The 18,040-nt window shown below is 52.6% G+C and overlaps 1 protein-coding gene across 1 annotated transcript in view; it reads left to right on the forward strand.

Moving 5' to 3' along the window:
* Window positions 1–17,614, forward strand: part of ITGA9 (integrin subunit alpha 9) — a 238,213-nt gene extending 220,599 nt beyond the window's left edge. The window contains exons 24-28 of the mRNA XM_058657132.1: window positions 1,824–1,949; window positions 3,238–3,357; window positions 7,445–7,549; window positions 10,953–11,072; window positions 17,032–17,614. Of these exons, the coding sequence (XP_058513115.1) occupies window positions 1,824–1,949; window positions 3,238–3,357; window positions 7,445–7,549; window positions 10,953–11,072; window positions 17,032–17,130 (570 nt within the window). The 3' untranslated portion in view covers window positions 17,131–17,614. The remainder of the gene's footprint in view (window positions 1–1,823; window positions 1,950–3,237; window positions 3,358–7,444; window positions 7,550–10,952; window positions 11,073–17,031) is intronic.
* Window positions 17,615–18,040: the final 426 nt, after the last annotated feature.

Genomic DNA, 18,040 nt, shown 5'->3' on the forward strand with positions numbered 1-18,040 from the left:
CAGCTCCCTTGGTGGAGTGTGGGCCCCCTGAGGTCATGTCCTACATCTCCTCATCCTTGCCTGCATGCTCAGTGACACCCTTCTGTCCAAATTCCAACAGACTCGGCCCGCCTCCCAGGCCCTGGAGGTCCTGGAAGATTGCAGCCTTGTTGGATGGGTGGTTATGGTGGTGGGGATGATGCAAGGACCTCAGGCAGTCTGGGGACAAGGGGGGGAATTGAGCGGGCAGAGATGACCAGGGGTCCGGGGACTGTCAGGCTGTCAGTCAACCGAAGAGGTGCCACTGGATGAGACGTGGGCTGCCTGCCACTCACAAGGAATACGGTGCTTAGGTAGTAGAAAATTTTAGAGATCCCCATTGCACTCCAGTGCCTTGTGTTACACACGAGGCAGCTGAGACCCTCAGAGCCCCAAGTTGACCCAGCTGTTAGATGGCAGAGCATGGACTGCAGCCAGAGACCATGGGGTGTTCATCCAAAGCTGAGAGTCCATGCCAGCAGCCAACCATGTGACCTCTGGCAAGTCACTGAACCCAGCAGCCTGTGGCTCCTTATCAGCTGAGGCCACAGGACCGCGTGAGCTTGCAGCCTGCCTTCCAGAAACAACATTCCAGGGCTCTCTGCTCCCCATGCAGCCCACGGGGTAGTATAGGGTCGTTCAACCTACCCCGCCAGCAGGCACTGGTGCTTTCTCATGGTCTGGGCTGGAGTTGGGGTTTTGGCCCTAGTGACAACCGTGGGTCAGCATGGAGGGTTTCTGGGGGTCTCCAGGTATCTAAGCTTGAGGTTCCTTCTGCACAATCATGAAGAGGAGGATGAGGTGACATTTTTCCCTCCTGCTCCCCACCAGCCCCCTCCTCAGCCTCCTACCCAAAGGCTTTTCAGGGTCGTGGGGAGTCCCCATGGCACATCTGTGAGCTGAGTGGTCCCCGTGCCCCAGCCCAGCTCTGTAACCCCGGTGGTGGAGGGGACAGGGGACTGTAGCATCCTGTGGCTCTGCTCGCCTCTCGGTTTCTCCATCCGTAATGTGGGAGTAGAGGGTAAGAGCTCTGGGCTCACGGTGCTGTCAAAAGGCCTGACCATGAGAATGTGACAAGCCCGGCCCCCAGGAAGCACTGTATGAACGCAGCGTGTCTCCAAAGCGCTGTCTTTGTCCACACTTTGGGCTCTGGGTGACGCGCCCGTCAGATGCACAATGAGCTGGGCTGTGCGACTGAAGTGTGTGCTCTGCCCGCTTGCCTCCGTTGATCCCTGCCTCCATTCTCTCCTCATTTCCTGGTTCCAAGAGAAAATTCTGGTAGCCTTCCCCACCCAGTTAGAGACAGAAAGCGTCTGAACACTCATGAGCTCACTTTCTGTCTCTCTGTCTCTCTCGGGGACTCGGTAAGAAGCAGTGGCGACGCTGACGACCCCGGCTGTGCCCCCATGCATCTCAGCAGACCTGACTCCTTGGTTCTTTGTGGCTTGACATGGGTCTCAGGGTCCACATCCCCACAGTGTTAATGTTCTCACAGGGGTCGGCTCTAGGGATGTTCGTAAGTGTGCTCCACAGACTATGCAGGCCAAAGTTGACGTGGTGTCTGAGATCTTTCTGTCCTGTCTCATCTATGTACTGCGCCTCACCTTCCCTGCATTACTCAGGATCCTAAAATCTACATCTTCTGACCTTTGGACCCGTTGCTATGGCAACATCCACCTCTCAGCATCTCGCTCTAACGCCCTCTGGTGGATGGAGCAGGTAGTAGGAACGGCGCACAGGTAGGTACTTTGGCTGGGATCCACCGTGGGCACTGACCACGTCACCTGGCCTCTTTGCCCTTACAGGTGAGCCAGGAGAAAGGAAACTGCTCTTTCCAGAAGAGTCCAACCCCTTGTGTCATCCCTCAAGAACAAGAAAACATCTTCCACACTATATTCGCTTTTTTCACCAAGTCTGGAAGGAAGGTCTTGGTAAGGAGTGGCTGGAGTGGCAGGGGTGGGCTTCCCTGGGAAGGCATGTCTGGAATCAGAGCCCAGTGCTGTCTGGTGGTTTTAATCTGTGGACAAGGACTGTGACCCACTCTAAGTGCTCAGTGTGCGGTTGTCCTCAGGGTTAGCTTTACATTCCAGGTTCCTGGCAGAGGGGACCATTTGCCACCACCACCACCAACCCCTTCACCATCTTGTCACAGCTGAGAGCATTCTTGAGTAGCCACCAACTGGAAGTCCTTAGTCCACACACTGGAATACCACACAGCAATGAAAAGTCACACATAATAGATAACATGGAGTAAAAACAGCTAAAGACAGAAGGATCCTTATTGGAGTGTTTGCTTTATATGAGTTCAGAAGTAACAAAAGCTAATCAGCAGCCATAGATTATTCTGGAAGGATTACTGGTCAGGTAGGGCCTGAGGGAGCCTGCTTAGCTGGCCAAGGGCTGGTTCTTGGGGGAAAGCACACGTGAGGTGGGTTGTATTTACTGAATACGCCCATTTTCTCCAGAGTTTAGAAAGTGAAGACATTGAAAATGGAATCATTGTATGCTTCTAAAGTCGCCTGTCCCACGTGTCTTTGGTTCCGTTTCTTGGGCTCCTTATTTCGGACTAGAAAGGTGCCCGTTGAACTCTTTCCTCCTCTCTTCCATGGTAGGGGGTGCAGCTCCTTGCCTGTAGAGTTTGGGATTTGCTTTTCGCTTCTGTAGAAATTATAATGTATTGTTTTAGGTTCTCGCTTGCCATAACGAGTCCTTGATATAGATGATTTTGTCTGAAAACTTTCCCCCACACTGAAGCGTGAAGAAGGTACATGTTGCAGGTCCTGCCATACAAAAGAAGGAAAATACCCATTCATGAGTTGGAGTTTACGTTTTAGTTGGTTAACTTGTGTGTTTTCTTGAGTAAGCCCTGTTTCTTCTCTAACTTAACATACATAGACAGCAGGTATGAAGTCCATTTGCCACCACAGGCAGAGATGAGGTGATTAACAAAGACATCTTGTCTTCCAAACCCGTAAGAGTGCTTTCAGAATTTGTCCATGTGTTTGCTTGAGCAAGCATCGATTTCTCCTGCGAGACCGTTGTGGGAGAATCCGTAGCCTTTGCCTGCGCAGTTGCTTTGCTTGAATCCTAGCGGGTGGGAGAGCTCTGGAATGCCCTCTAGTGGCAGGAAGGAGCTGGTGCTCTCTGTCGACATCCTCAGCTCTTAACATTAGCCGTTGCTCTTAATACATCAACCGAGTCTCTGGTTTGTCTTCCCAGGACTGTGAGAAACCAGGAATCCCTTGCCTGACGATGCACTGTAACCTCGGTGCCCTTGCGAGAGAAGAAAGCCGTACCATAGACATTTACCTGCTGTTGAACACAGAGATACTGAAGAAGGTAAATTCAAGTGCTGGAGTGGGCCACCTAGGGGATACCCTGGCTGTTCCTTTTCAGCTTTTACTGCAAGGGCCATGGGGAATTCTGGGGCTGGGACAGGGGTGGACATTCCAGACCTCAGGGACTCCTGGAGTGGTCCCGCAAGCAGCAGCACGGGCATGAGTCTCTTGGGAACATCTTGGGCACCGGCCTGGACTTACTCCAATTCTTCCTCTTAGCAAGCTCTCCACATAGCTAGTTTGCACACTTATACTTCTGTACTATAGTTTGCATCTAATTAAGCTAAAAATCTTAATGAGACAAGCTCCCTGGACTTGTGGGGCCAGCCATACTACAGGCTGCCAGGCTGCCAGGTGAAGCCAGTACCACTGGTCTTGACTGCACACCAAATCAGGAGTTGGCAAGCTTTTCCTGTAAGAAGCCTGTGGGGACCTGTAGGGAATCTTTCAGGCTGCGTAGTGTCCTGTAGCCGCCAGCCTCTGCAATTGTATTCTGAAGGCAGCCCCAGATCACACTCAAGTCAATGGCCATGTTTCAATAAAAGTTTGTTTATAAAAACAGGTGGAGGGCCAGATTTAATCCACTTATCCAATTTGCTGGCCTTGCTTATTATCTTGAAGATTCATTTATTTTTATTTGAAATGCAGATTTCACACTCAGAGAGTAGGAGAGCTAGAAAGTCCTCTGTCCAATGGTTCACTCCCCAAATGGTTGCAACACACAGAGCTGAGCTGAGCTGAGCTGAAACCAGGAGCCAGGAGCTTCTTCCGGGTCTCCCACATGGGTTCAAGGACCCAAGGCTTTGGGCCATACCCCACTGCATTCCTGGCCCATAAACAGCAAGCTGGATTGGAAGTGGAGCAGCCAGGAAAAAAAAAACTGGCACCCATATGGGATGCCAGTAGCACAGGCAAAGAGTTAGCATACTATGCCAGCCTCAATTTATTATCATTTTCATCAGAGAAGTTCAAAACTTTTGAACTCAGGTCACTTTTTTTTTATTGCAAGTTTATAAGGAGTACCTTGTTTAAAAAAAATACATAAATAAAATACCTCCATCAGTAGGCTGGCAGTCCCAGAAGAATCACACAGATTCCCTGGCATTCATTGGCAGACCAGAACTGCTGGGTTCGAGGGGCCCCTTTCCCACAGGATGCCATAAAAATAATCACACATGAGGATAAAGTATGCACATTAACCACAGAGATTCCCCTGGCCTGTTCCCCCTTGGAGAGACTGTTCCCCCTTGTGTGCGACTGCATGTCCTGAGCAGAATGCCTTCCCAAGGGTTTTTCCTGCCGGAAACAGCAGTCACATGCCGAAATGACAAGTGGCAGGCATGGGGGGTCAGCTCTGTGCGCAGCTGTTACAGCTCCTGCCCCCCCGGAGAGAGGCAGTGCCCAGCTCTGGGCACCCTGGCTTGCCCTGGAGGGAAAAGGGCTTGGGGCAGTCTGGGCTCACACTCAGCAAACTTCACTGCCAAGCAGAGGAACCAGGAGCGCCACCCATATTGCCTGCTTCCCCGCTACACACACACACACACACACACACACACACACGTCCTCGCCTCCTCCCCACCTCCAGGGGTTAGGGCCAGCCTTACAGTGTGGGAGTCTGCAGTCCTGTTTTGTTTGTTTGTTTGTTTTCCTTTTTGACTTCAGGGTCTGGCCCCAAGCAAGGGAATTTGAGGTTTTACTGTCTTGACCTGAAGTAGTATTTTGTAAGTTCTGATTTTTGAAGTCATCAGAGCATTTCAGTTTCCTTCACAGCTGACAGCTTGCTTGCTGATTTTGTGGCCTCTGGTAGGGTAGCCTTGGCAGGTGCCATCATTGTCATGGTTAGGGTTGTTGTCATTATTAATAACCAACATGATGACCATGCTGGTGACTCCAGATTCCACACACACAGGGCACTCTCACAGTGAAACCACAAAGTCTTGAACATGTGTTTTATGGGTTTTTTAACGTCATATTTCTTTTTATTTGAAAGAGTTACACAGAGAGGAGAGACAGAGAGATCTTCCATCTTCTGGCTCACTCCCCAAATGGCCACAATAGCCAAACCCGTCAGTCTGAAACAAGGAGCCAGGAGCCTCCTCCATGTTTCCCACATGGGTGCAGGGGTTCAAGAACTTGGGTCATCCTTTGCTGCTTTCTCGGGTCATCAGCAGGGAGATGGATCAGAAATGGAGCAGCCAGGACTTGAACCAATGCCCATATGGGTTGCCAGCAATGCAGGCAGAGGTTTATTCTACTACGCCACTCTCCGGGCCCCTATGATTATTTCTGCAAGAAAACAATAACTTGTGCGGTACTGTTAGGTGAGATACATTGAACAGGGGACCCTGGGTGCTGTTTTCTCTGGGAGAGTCTCCGTGGTCTCTCTGACAGATGTGGAAAAAGGGCCCCCTGGGAGCTGTCTGGGAAACCATCCCTTCTCTTACCTGTTTGTAGGCTTCCAACCTGACTGGAGACTGTGAGCCTCACTCAGTCTCCGGCCACCTGCTATTGCCATGACAACATACTGGTGACTGGGTCTTTGTAAAAGAAGGAAGTGTGTTTGGCTCTCATGGTCCTGCAGGCTGGCAGGCCCAGGAGCATGGTGCCCACATCTGCCCTCCCTCTGTGCTGCAGCATGATATGGCAAGGGTTTCACATGCCAGGCAGAGCAGGTGTATAGAGAGATGCTTTCTACCACCTCTTCATAAAGCTGCTCATCCCACCCTGGCGGCCCCACCCACATGGCCTTTTCTAACCCCAGGAATCTCCCAGAGCCTCATCTCCATATTCCATTCACTTAGAACATGGAGGGCTCACTTTCTAACAGGTAGATTCCTGGAGACTTTCCTGCACTGTAGGGTCGGCTGATACCTGGCACCCCACAGGGAGAGGGCATGATGCCACCAACCCAATTCTCTGTCACCCTGCCCACCTGCATGCAGAGGCCAGGCCCGCTCCACTCCACAGTGAGCGTGTTCCCTGCACCATCCACCATCTTGGCTCTGCCCTGGGCCTCAGCTCTGCCGCTCCTGGTCTTCCTCCAAAGGCCTTCTCTGTCTTTGCTGCTGCGCACCTGTGTTCTCGTTATCTGGAGCGATGGCTTTGAGTCAGAGCCCCAGCAAGGCTGCTGCAGGCCTCTGGTTGTTGAGCCATTCCAGAAGCTTCCATGGCCCCCAGGCCCCCTCTCTCCTTAGGCCTAATGTAGAAGACAGATGTTTTCTCATTTCTCATCTCTCTGTCAGTACCCTCTTTCAATCCTAAATGGCCTTGTCTTCAAAACAATTTCATTTAAGAGCGACAAAAGAGGGGCCTATGGTATGTTGCAGCCAGTAAGGCTGCTGACATCCTATATAAGTACCAGTTCATGTCCCGGCTGCTCCCTTTCCAATCCAGCTCCCCGCATAGGTGCCTGGGAAAGCAGCGGAGAATGGCCCAAGTATTTGGGCCCCTGTACCCACATGAGAAATCCAAATGAAGCTATTGGCTTTAGCCTGTCCCAGCACTAGCCAGTGAAGCCATCTGGCTGTCTCTCTTCTCTGTTTTTCCTTCCCTGTAACACCAACTTTGGAGTAAAAGAAATGATACTTTTAAAATCTAAAGAAAAAGCAAGGCAAGAGTTAAAACTGAACTTCATGGGGAAGGCTTGCGGGCTTGATGGGGGTGGGTCGGCGGATGCCTTCAAAATGTGATTCAGCTGCTGTCTGTGATGTGTCGGGCCTGCGTTTGCGGTACACAATTCAATAGCTCGCCTCATCCACAGCGCTCTGTGATCATGTCAGTATCCATAGCCAGATACGTGGCTCTCACCACTTGGAAAGCACGGCGGGCGAGTTCGTGTGTGTGACTTGCCAGCATCCTCTGTAGTTCTGAGCAGCCACTGGGGTCTGAAAGAATTCTCGAGAAATTCTACCAGTCTGTGTTTGTGTGGCTGCTGGGCTGGGAGGGTTTGTGTGTGTGTGTGTGCATGTATGTATGTGTGTGGTCTGTGTGAATCTGGGTATTTTCCTTGAGGGGTGTGCTTCGTAGAGGCACAGCCAGTGCCCGCCGTGCAGGGGGCCAACATGGAGTCGTGTGGTTTCTTCTCGCAGGACAGTTCCTCGGTCATCCAGTTCATGGCTCCGGCCAAGGTGAAAGTGGTAGATCCTGCCCTCCGAGTGGTGGAACTGGCCAATGGAAACCCAGAAGAGATGACGGTGAGTCAGCCACTCCAGAGGGGGCAGGATAGGGAGGCTGGCTGGAAACGGGGAGCTGGAATTTGAGGCCCACTGCTGGGCCGAGATGTGGGATGCTGGTGGACCCCAGACTGCATTGGCTCCCCCCCCCCCCCTGCACCCTGAAGAGTATCTGTGGTTTTTTGCACCCTGAAGAGTGTCTGTGGTTTTTACCTGGTACAATGGCCTTGTACCATCATATGTAGATGGTTCCTGCTACAGTCGACCCCAAGGACAGATCATCTAGAAGCATCGGCCAGACTTGGCGTTCCACTCGAAAGCCAGAACTATTTTTGTCTTTCTTAGCCTTTTCCCTCCAGTGTGCCTTCCCAGACACAGTGCTCCACAGATAAACACCAGGATGTCGTAAAAACAAGTTGTTTGGCTCACTTGAAGAGGCCACATCAGCAGCCGCCAAAGACTTAGAGATTTCTCTTCCATTCGCCGCCCACTCTCTTGGACTTCCAGAAAGTGCAATTGGCACCCAGAGCCCCGGACACCCAGAGAGGGCCTGAGGGGCCAGCACCACGGCAGAGCTTCCAGGTCTCCCTGGTCAGAAGTCCGGAATTGGGAGCCAGAATGAGATGCTAAGCGCAGGCGCTGTGGCGTGGGGCACCTGACACCCCAAGCACTGGTTTTAGTAATAGAAACTGATCAGAAAGGTGCCAAATGCTTTGCCAATTCGGGTCAGTTTTTCTGGTGGGTTTTTTGCCTTTACCTGACAGCTTTCTGGCCATGTAACTGCTAATCCAGACATTGCTGTGGCCTTAGACGTTAGAAAAGCCATAGGAATGTGTGGGGCCGTGCAAATGAGGGTAGAGGGAGTGGGACTAGGAAGGGGCACTGAGTTGCCTGGGCTGGAGCTCCTCAGTTTACTCCCTTGCAGGGCCTCTCTGCCTGCTCAAGGATGCTGTGGTGGGTTTTCCTCTGCTGTGCTTCTAGAAGCCCAGAGAATGACCAGCTCTGTTGAAAGTAGGGAGGTGGGACAGGCTGAAACCAGGAACCCAGAGCTAAAGCCAGGTTTCCTACATGGATAACATAGACCCACCTGCTCATACCATCATCCACTGCCTCTCAAAGTGCATGTTAGCAGGAGGTTGGAACGCAGAGAGGAGTCAGGCTCTGCACCTGAGTGGAGTCCCAGCGTTCCGCACCAAGCACCTGCTCCTGAGTGTAAAAAAAAAAAAAAAAAATCTGAGAAGTATGAAGTAGAAAAGAGAGGGGAAAAAAATCCCATAATCTCAAAAGGTACCTACTTACTTTTTTTAAGTTTCCGTTTTTCTGTGAAGATGATGCCTTGGGTATATTAAATGGTATTATTCTTTCACTTAGTATCTATAACATTGGCTATATTCCCCACATTATTGCCGTGTTTTTGAAATCACTGAAAGCTCAGTTGTCAGACAAGGAGGGGAGATGTGATGTTCTTTGTGCCTTGTGTTGGAGCAGAGGCCCAGCCCTTGTGGACGAAGTAGCCTGTGGGCCAGCAGCATGCAGGGAAAGCTTGTTGGGACCATGGGATCTTAGGTGGCAAGGAGACCCCAGATGCTCAGCCTAAAGGCAGGCAGGCAGTGGCCGGAGCTGAGAAGTGACAGGTGAAACTGGTGTTCTAGAAAGACCTGACAACAGATAGACACTGCCAAAGAGCAAAGACAAGGCCTAACCAGGGATTCTCACACCCTGGGATCACAGAACAGACGCTTACGGGGCCTTAGAGCTATGGCTAGGCCCTCCAGGCTTGTTAGAAGTGGCAACAGCAGAACCTGAACTTTAGGACTTTTTGATGCCACGTGGGGCCCCTGCTGTTTCTTCCTTTAGAGTCTCTCTTCTTTGTTGTTTTGAAAGATGGAAGATGTGGCGTGTGGGCACTGCAGGCCACTCAGATCACCACCCACAGATGAGTTTATTGAAATGGTGATGGCAGCGGAGTGGCCCTTCTCATCACAGGGCACGTATCCAAGAGGACGATCCTCCTCTCCCAGACGGACAGGGCGTGCTTGTGGAACGTGCCAGACTAAACTATAGCAGTGACTCCATCTGGGTGTCCACAAGAGCAGACCTCCAATGTGGCCTTACTGGGTCAGCCTGTCCCACTGGCGGTTTTACAGACTCTGGTGACATGGGCCAGATGCCAGCCCCTGGCTCAGAGCCCATCGTGTCCTCGTAGACTCTTACCCACACAGGGGGAGCAAGCAGGGCATGGGAGAGCAGGGGCAGAAAGACAAGTATGGTGGCATTTTCTTTGCTTAGCAACTGAGAAAAGATGGTAGCTGGCCCCAGGTGGCCAACAGGTGGCCTTTAAAAATCTATTGTCAGGCAGACAGGCATGCAATGTTGTGGAGTGACAAGCTCAGATTTGAGGACTTGGGGCTGGCTGACACTTAAGTTTGAATCTTACCCTTGCACTTGAGCTGTGTGACCCAGAATATATCACTTGTCCTCACTGAGTCTGAGTGTTTCCTTCTGTGAGATGAGCGTTGGAGACCTCATGGGGCAAGTTGCAGGAATTAGACAAGAAAGTGCAAGCAAAGTGCCAAGCTAGACTAGAAGGGCACTGGCTAAGTGACAGAGAGATGTGAGCCAGGCCTGAGAGAGACATGGGAAGTGGTGCTGGGCCCAGCCACCTTGGGCTTCCCAAGGGGACCCAGCAACTCAGCCCCAAGGAGAGCTTGGGCGTGTGAGCTGATAGACCTCTAACAAGAGTTCCCTGATGGGAAGGCGGGAGCTCCAATTTGTTTGCCAGGACCCTGAAGTGGAAATGCCCCCACCAAGGCCAGGTTCCAGCTACTGTCGCTGGGTCACAAGATGGCAAAGTCAGGAAGGGACACCCAGCAGGTTCTGATGAGCAAATATCAGCCAGTTCCAGCGTTTGGCTGCGTTTTTAGGGGTGACGCTTGCCTCGCTGTCACAAGGACTGTAGGTGTACCACAGTCTAGCATCCCCAGTCACCCAGCTCAGACCACGGCCTGCCCCTTGTGGAGCCCACGGTCTATAGGGAAAGCTGGCATTCATCCAGAAAATGGCTGAACTGAATGCAGAACAATGCAGTCTTCCGTGGGGAACACCCTGCCTTCTGTTGCAGAACAAAAGTGAATATAGGATGCCATCTGTCTTGAACAGAGGCCCTGGTGCGTACTCTTGTGTCTCGCCCGGGTTTGCTCACATGTTGCAATCAGAGCTGTTAGCATTGCAACTCTTTCAGGTGCTGGTGAAAACTCCGTGGGTCTCCAGCTGTGGAAGCACTTAGCAAAGTGGCCACTTGAGGTTCTGAATGCTGTGGCCTTCTAGCTTTCTCCAAAGGTCAAGCCCGGGACAGGTGTCCCACGCCCTGGCCCGTTTCCCATCCCTCGAGGGGAGTTTTCACTTATATGTCTTCCATCCCCAGGTGGTGTTTGAGGCCCTGCACAGTCTGGAGCCCCGGGGCTATGTCGTGGGCTGGATCATCGCCATCAGTCTGCTGGTGGGCATCCTTATCTTCCTGCTGCTGGCCGTGCTGCTGTGGAAGGTGAGTGCGCCATGTTCCCCTGCCTCTAGCACCTTCGCGGAAAACTGCTTTGCTGCTGCGGACCTAGGCAGGGGAGGGACTCCCGGCTCCTGTGGAGCACATGCTGCAGCTGAGGCCACGCTGCAGGGCGAGCAGAGGTCTCAGTGCCTTGTTTCCACGCCTACCTTAACACAGTTCCACCCTGTCCTCACAAAGAGCGGCAGGAAGCAGCAACCGAGAGTGGGCTGCTTGCAAGAGAGAAAGATACAAGGCTCTGTTCTTGTCTTCCATGGAAGATAAATAGCAAAAGGATTCCTGCCCAGAAGCCTGGGGGAACTGAGATGGGCCACTGGGCCGGAGAACTGGTTTTACTGAGAAGTTCTCCCAGCACTGCCAGTGGTTGCTGGTGGGCGCTCCAACCCCTTCCCCCCCAATATCAGCTAAATATGTCATGGTCAGGCTGGCAAGGCTATGCATTAACCTTGCCACATAGAAAGAAGCCTCTGGAAGAAGCCAGAGGGCTTTACATGAATAAGGGTGTTTGGTTTGAGTTTTCCAGGCAGTGAGGAAGGGACAGGCAAAGGGAAGATGGGGTGAGAAAAGCAAACGGTTTTGTGGCGAGCAGCTGGCCAGGTGTGTCATGGAGGCCAGCTGCCAGGGTGGTGCAGGCCCTGCTGGCCAAGACAAAGGGGCACATGGGAGGGCTATCCACAAAGCAGAGGCGTGGCTGGCCCTGTGTCGAGAGAGCTCTGTGTCCACCTGGGAGTGAGGGCCACCAACCCAGATGGCCGAGGTGGGATGCAGTTAGAGCAAACCAGGGTTGGGTGACAGGTGGACTGGGAAGGTCGAAAAGCAACCAGAGGGGCCTGGCTTGGTAGCCTAGTGGCAAAATTCCTCACCTTGAACATGCCACAGTCCCATAGGGTGCTGGTTCATATTCCGGCTGCTCCACTTCCCTTCTTTCCCACTTGTGACCTGGGACAGTAGAGGACAGCCTTGGGATCTTGGGGACCCTGCACCCACTTGGGAGACCTGGAGGAAGCTCCTGGCTCCTGGCTTCGGGTTGGCTCAGCTCCAGCCATTACGGCCACTTGGGGAGTGAACCAGAGGATATAAGATCTTTCTCTCCGTTTCTCCTTTTCTCTGTAAATCTCTAATTAAAAAAGAAGCAGCAGAAACCAGAGGCACTGTTTGTCCTGGCCCTTAGCTCAGTCGCCACCCCAGAGATCCTGATGTGCTGTCCTGGGTGCTGAGGGATGGACCCTTGCTGGGTGCTGGGATTTCCACTCCACGGGCCAGGAATCCCAGGAGCTGGCAGGACAAGAGCTGAAAGTGTGGATCTTCTCAGGGGAGACCGCCTAGCAAGTCCCCTTAGGTGGCTTCTTCACGCCTCTTCCACACAGTCCTGTTCCTGCGGTAAACAGGAAGCGGCCAGGGGTGTGACCGGGACTGTGGCCACTTATGGTTCACACCTCTAAGAGCCCTCACTACAACATCTGGGTCACCTGGGACGGGATGAGCAGACACCCAGGTGTTTCCGGTGTGAAGGAACACCCCTGTCCTCTCCCCATCCAGGCTCCCTGGCCCCTTCCACCTGTTCAGAGGTTTGAGGCCTTATGAGGGCGGTACCCCTGGCCTCCTTTTCTGCTGCTCTCAGCCTGTGACCCCCTCCTTCCTTTGCTGGCTCTTCTGCTTGAACATCTGTGAGCCCAGATGACCAGGAGCACGGGCTGGTCTCCCGGAAGCCTGGGAGGTGGGGCTTGGGGAGGAGGGTCAGAGGGGGAGGCTTACTGAATTCTGAGAGGGCGTGGAGAGGCAAGCCACCCTGGGAGAAGGGTTGCTGAGCTGTGCCAAGCGCGAGGGCCCCAGGAGCTTTGTCTGAGAGTTGGCTTGGACCCTCCCTCAGAAACCACTTGGTCCATCACCGAAAGCTGCCAACTGGCTCTGAGAATGTGCCCGTCCCTGTGTTTATATCTAGGGTGCCCCCCCAGCCCACCTCCATGCCAATCTGTGAGACACCACCCTGACTGATCTCTTGGAGGGACGGAAGATACCCACAACAGTTGGTTATATGCACACACTCACACACACCCAGGCTCCGCTTCCCACAGCTTTGATCAGAACCACGGGCCATGGACACCGAGTGGGCTGTGTTTATGTTGGGAAGTAAACATCGGGCTGGCCTCACACTGTCTGTGTTTCCAGACAGAAACGTGCTATGTAAATATCCAGGGGCTCGAGACGTGGGCTTGTGCAGTGACCAGCGTGCCAATGGCCAGGGTCCTTGAATCACTTCCCCAGAACACAGCCCAGAGGCCAGGGGAGGTGAGTTGGAAGCCCCCTGCCAGGCCTGAGTGGTTTGGGAAGGAGGAGGCCTGTGCCCTAGGCCTGAGCCCCCCACCCATCTCTTCTGAGGCTCTCAGCTGCGCACAGCTCATTCCAGGGGCCCTGCTGTTTGCCTGGAGGGATCTGACAGCCTTACGGTGATGACACACATATACAGCATGAGTGTGCTGGGTCAGGGTAGGGGCCTCCCTCCCTGGGAGGGACTAGCAGCAGGCACCCTCCCTGAAAGTGAAGAGGTAGATTCCCACGGCCTGCAGCAGCAGAAGCGTGGCTGGGGTCTCCTGGCTGTCACGGGCAGCACACTCACAAACAAGCTGCTTCCGGGATGGTATGACAGCAGATTGGTGTGACAACCCCTTCGAGGCTTGCCTGCTTTCTTCATGGATGAAATTGAGATTAAAACCCTAATATTTGGGACCAGCATTGTGCCATGGTGAGTAAGCAGCGCCTGTGATGCCAGCGTCTCGTATGGGTGCCCGTTCAAGGCGATCCAGTTCCCTGCTAGTACACCTGGGAAAGCCACAGAAGATGGTCGGAGTGCGTACTTAGGTCTCTGTCAATCTTATGGTAGATCTGGTTAAAACACCTGTCTCTTGGCTTTGCCTGGCCCAGCCCTGGCCCAGCCCTGGCCACTGTGGTCATCTAGGGAGTGAACCAATGAATAGAAGACCCCTCTCTGTCTCTCCCTCCCTCCCTCTCTGTGACTCTTGACTTTAAAGTCAAGAAATAAATTATTTAAAAAAATGCCTTAACTTGAAATATTGTCAATGTTTCAAGAGCATACATAATCGCCTGTATTTTATGAAATCAGAAGTCTCACAATCATTTAACAATATTTCTAAACTGTGTATGACTGGTTTCATTCACAATTTACAGCAGTTGGAAATGTTCTGGAAATTCCCCAAAGCTCTTTGAGAAACACTGAATACTGCTTCAGGATCTTGCCTCGGGTTGGCATGAGTCCTGGGTCTGTGGCTTCGGGCCATGAGTTTTCTTTGAGGATCCATCAGGCTTCAGGGCCTGCCGGGGCTATAATTTGGGGGCTTCCTGCTGTCTGTGTGTGGACTCTGTTTCCAAAGCCAAAACAACGCTTTGAATAGAGACATGAAAGTGACACCCTCCTTTTCTGGAGTAGACTTCCCTTGTTCCTTGAAGAAGCAATGTCAGTGTGACGGGGCAGCACTAGGCCATGTGGCATGTTCATCTAAGCCAACGGCACTTCATCAAGACCCTTTACTTTCATCCGACAGAAAATTCAGAAACATCTACGGATTCAAGCAAGACACTCTGCTGCCATCTCTTGGAAAGCAGTTGTAATAACTGTGTATGTGGTGTCTGTGATGTGGGTGGCAACCTGCACACATTGTACCTGGCCCTATAGCCATGCAGTACATGGTGTCTTAAATGCTCTTTGACCTCCAAAGAAGACACGACTATTGGCAGCTTCCATCCTACAGGCTAGCCCCAAGTGGCCTGGGTATGGAGCAGCTGAACCCCTGGAGTATTGTAGACAGGTGTGGACTTTACAGAACTCTCCAGGATCTGCCTGCTGGTGGGAGAGCGGTGGCGAGTGAGAGATGTTCAGGCCTTACATCACTCACAGAAAAGCTTGCAGGAAATGACGGTGCTTTTATGTTGCTGGTGCCAGGGTGGCATCCGTTCAGAGCATGAGCGTGTACTGCCCTGAGGGAGAATAAGTTTGGCAACTCTGGATCCCTTCTCGACTGTTTGCACACTCTCTATGTGCAAAAGATGGTTAGGAGAAGTGAGCCAGCCTTGGCCTTGCTAGTCGAGTGTAGCCCCTTGATGCGCTCCAGGGCAGGGCCCCGCCCTAGAATTTGGACTGAGCTCAGCCAGGCGGTTCTTGGGAGTCTCAGATGGACCAACACATGCTGGCTGGTCTGACCTGCTGGCAAGGAGGCAGTGTAAGGTTCTCACACAGTAACCAGAACCCATGGGGCCTCAGTGTGGGCTGGACCCAGCGTCACCGTCCTCACATCCAATCCTCAAAGACAGTCTTAACTAGAGAAGGAGACTGTATCTCGTGATGGCAAGAACTGTAATGTCCCTAAGCACGGGGGTTTGGGTTGGGGGGGTGGGGAGTGGTTTGTCTCTATGTCAAGTGCAGGTGAGACACCGAGTGCTGGGGACAGGAAGCGCTGAAGTCCTGAAACAGGAGCAGGCCATTCAAGGCTTGTCTGGCAGCTCTGCAGTCACAGGATGGTGACACGCCTTGCTGATGGCACTCACTGTGCATGCTCCTGAGTGAACAGAGCGAGTCGATGGTTCTCATCTCCCTTCTAGGCCACTGGTACACTTGCCGGGAGGGTGTTTAGATACTGTGGCAGCATAAGCCCTGCCATTTCTCTGCTTCCCCTCTCTCTGGAGGGGCTCATGAGCTCAGGGTGACCCTCAGGCACCTGGCTCATAATTGAGAATCAGTAGATGGGCCTTCCTGACAGCAAAGATAAACATGTGTCCAGGAGGGCGGGACACATTCTACGCTTCCGGAGAACATGGCTTGTGTGTGCGCTCGTGGTTGGCTGCAGGCTGCAGAGGGTGCCAGTCCCCAGGGTCCTCATGGGACTGAGGGAATGACATGCAGGTCCACCAGTGAAGGCTCAGGTGCGTGTCTCTGCAGGGCCCGGTTCAAGGGGATTGAAGCCACGTGTGGGTGCACTTAGTTGAGGTGGGAGGAGAGAAGTGAGTTAGAACAAGGCTGTTACCAGCTGGTTCCCTCTGCGGCAGAGTTCCACTAGGAGCCTCAGGTGGAAAAGGCATGCCCCTGAGGGTTACTCCTCCCAAGGATAGAGTGAGCTGGGATAGGATGTGTTCAAGACCCCAGAAATAGAGGCCGCCGGTGAGAAAAGGAGGAAAGATGCCAGGACCCCCAGGGTTTCACACAGCAGGTACTCTCTGTGGTACCAGAAGTCGCTTACGTGTTTGGTGGTAGTGCTATAGTGACTTGTGACAGCCACCAGAAACTTGTTGTACGGGGTGGGGCAAAATGTCAGAGGCTAGGGCAAGGTTTTTTGGAAACACCTGCCATCTGGGAGCAGGATGGCAGCCAGTGCTAGATGAGTCCACGCTTCGAAGTGCGTGTGGCGCACAGACAGCAGGAATTCCACAGGTAAGAGAGAGGAGGGTGCAGGAAGTGGCAGGTAGAAGCCCAGCAGGGGAGAACGGATTTATTGAATTTGTCACAGGCGCTTGAGATCTCCCTGGCGATTAACACGTTTATTCAAAGCCCGAGAAGAGTAGATGTGTCAGGCCCTGGGTTTCTTCCCCAGCTAAGCTAGTTGAGAGCCTCAACTGTTCTGTTCACGGCAGAGGTCTAGACCACGGCTGGATAAGATTGATCCTGTGGGCTGTTCGAACTGCCACAAAATCACATATTAGGGCCCTACAAAGGCAACCACAGGCAGGACTTGAAATTGGGGGGAAAAAATCTGTAGCAGGTTAATTCTAAGTTAACTGTTTTTGGAAGACCCACGGATGGTGTTGTAAGTATTCAAATGGCCCTGGGCACCCCCCCCCCCAAAAAAAAATCCTCAACCCTGCTTAAGAGGAAGAAATGAGTGCAGCATTTCCCAAGCACATCGCTAACCTGGCCTTCCCTCTCCCTGCCTTCCAGTTGGGCTTCTTCCGCCGAAGATACAAGGAGATCATCGAGGCGGAGAAGAACCGGAAAGAGAATGACGAGAGCTGGGACTGGGTGCAGAAAAACCAGTGACCCGCCACACCAGTCACGACCCCGTCACCTGCCTGTCATCCTGGGTCTTTCTATCTTCCATATTTGGAAGAGAAAAAAAAAAAATCTCCAGATTTTTCGGAGGCCCCACTGATCTGTTCTTGTCCTCACTCAGAAGCCCAGGTGCTGGCCTGGGGCAGCAGCCACTGCGGCCAGGTCCCTGGACCGGAGCCACCACCACCGCCTTCTCACCATGAACTCAGACCCGTGGAGAGCGAGCTGCCTGCTCCAGCAATATTTATGGATGCAAACCTGCGTGATCAACCCTCAGGGGAAAACTGTTACCTAAAAAGTATTTTTTATAAATCTAAGCCTTTTCTATGGATTACGTGTTTATATTTGTATCGAGGTTTTATGATTTCTATTACATAGCTCTATGATTCACTCCGGCACTGATCTCTGGCCTCGGAAGTCTTGGACACTACGCAGGCACAGACGCCTAAGCGGAGTGGATTGGATCATGCTTCTACTTGTGGTGAAGGACTTGCCAGCCCGATAAGCTGAGGAAGGCTCGAGCGCCAAGCTCACCAAGCTGGTGGTGGCGTGTGCCGACAGGGGGCGCTGTAGCAGACCCTCGGAGACTGCACGCTTCTGCCTTTCCTTGGAAGATTTCCGGCAGGAGTTTGGGTGAAAAGACACGATTCCTAATGCCAAGTCTGCTCTGTGTTACCTGTGTCCACCTGTATCCTCCCTCCTACTCACATTGATGGAAAGCTTGACAGAATTCAACTGTCTTCTGGTCAACCTCAGAATGCTGTCTCATCCGGGACATCTTACATCACAGGGCACCAGGACTAAATTGGTGCCCCCTGCTGCCACCATCCACCCAAGCAAAGACTCATGTGTGCCTGCGGTGAGGCACACCTGTCCATAGTCATTTGCATTCAGAGGT

The sequence above is a fragment of the Ochotona princeps genome, chromosome 30 (genome assembly GCF_030435755.1).
Source record: "Ochotona princeps isolate mOchPri1 chromosome 30, mOchPri1.hap1, whole genome shotgun sequence".
Taxonomy (NCBI): Eukaryota; Metazoa; Chordata; class Mammalia; order Lagomorpha; family Ochotonidae; genus Ochotona; species Ochotona princeps.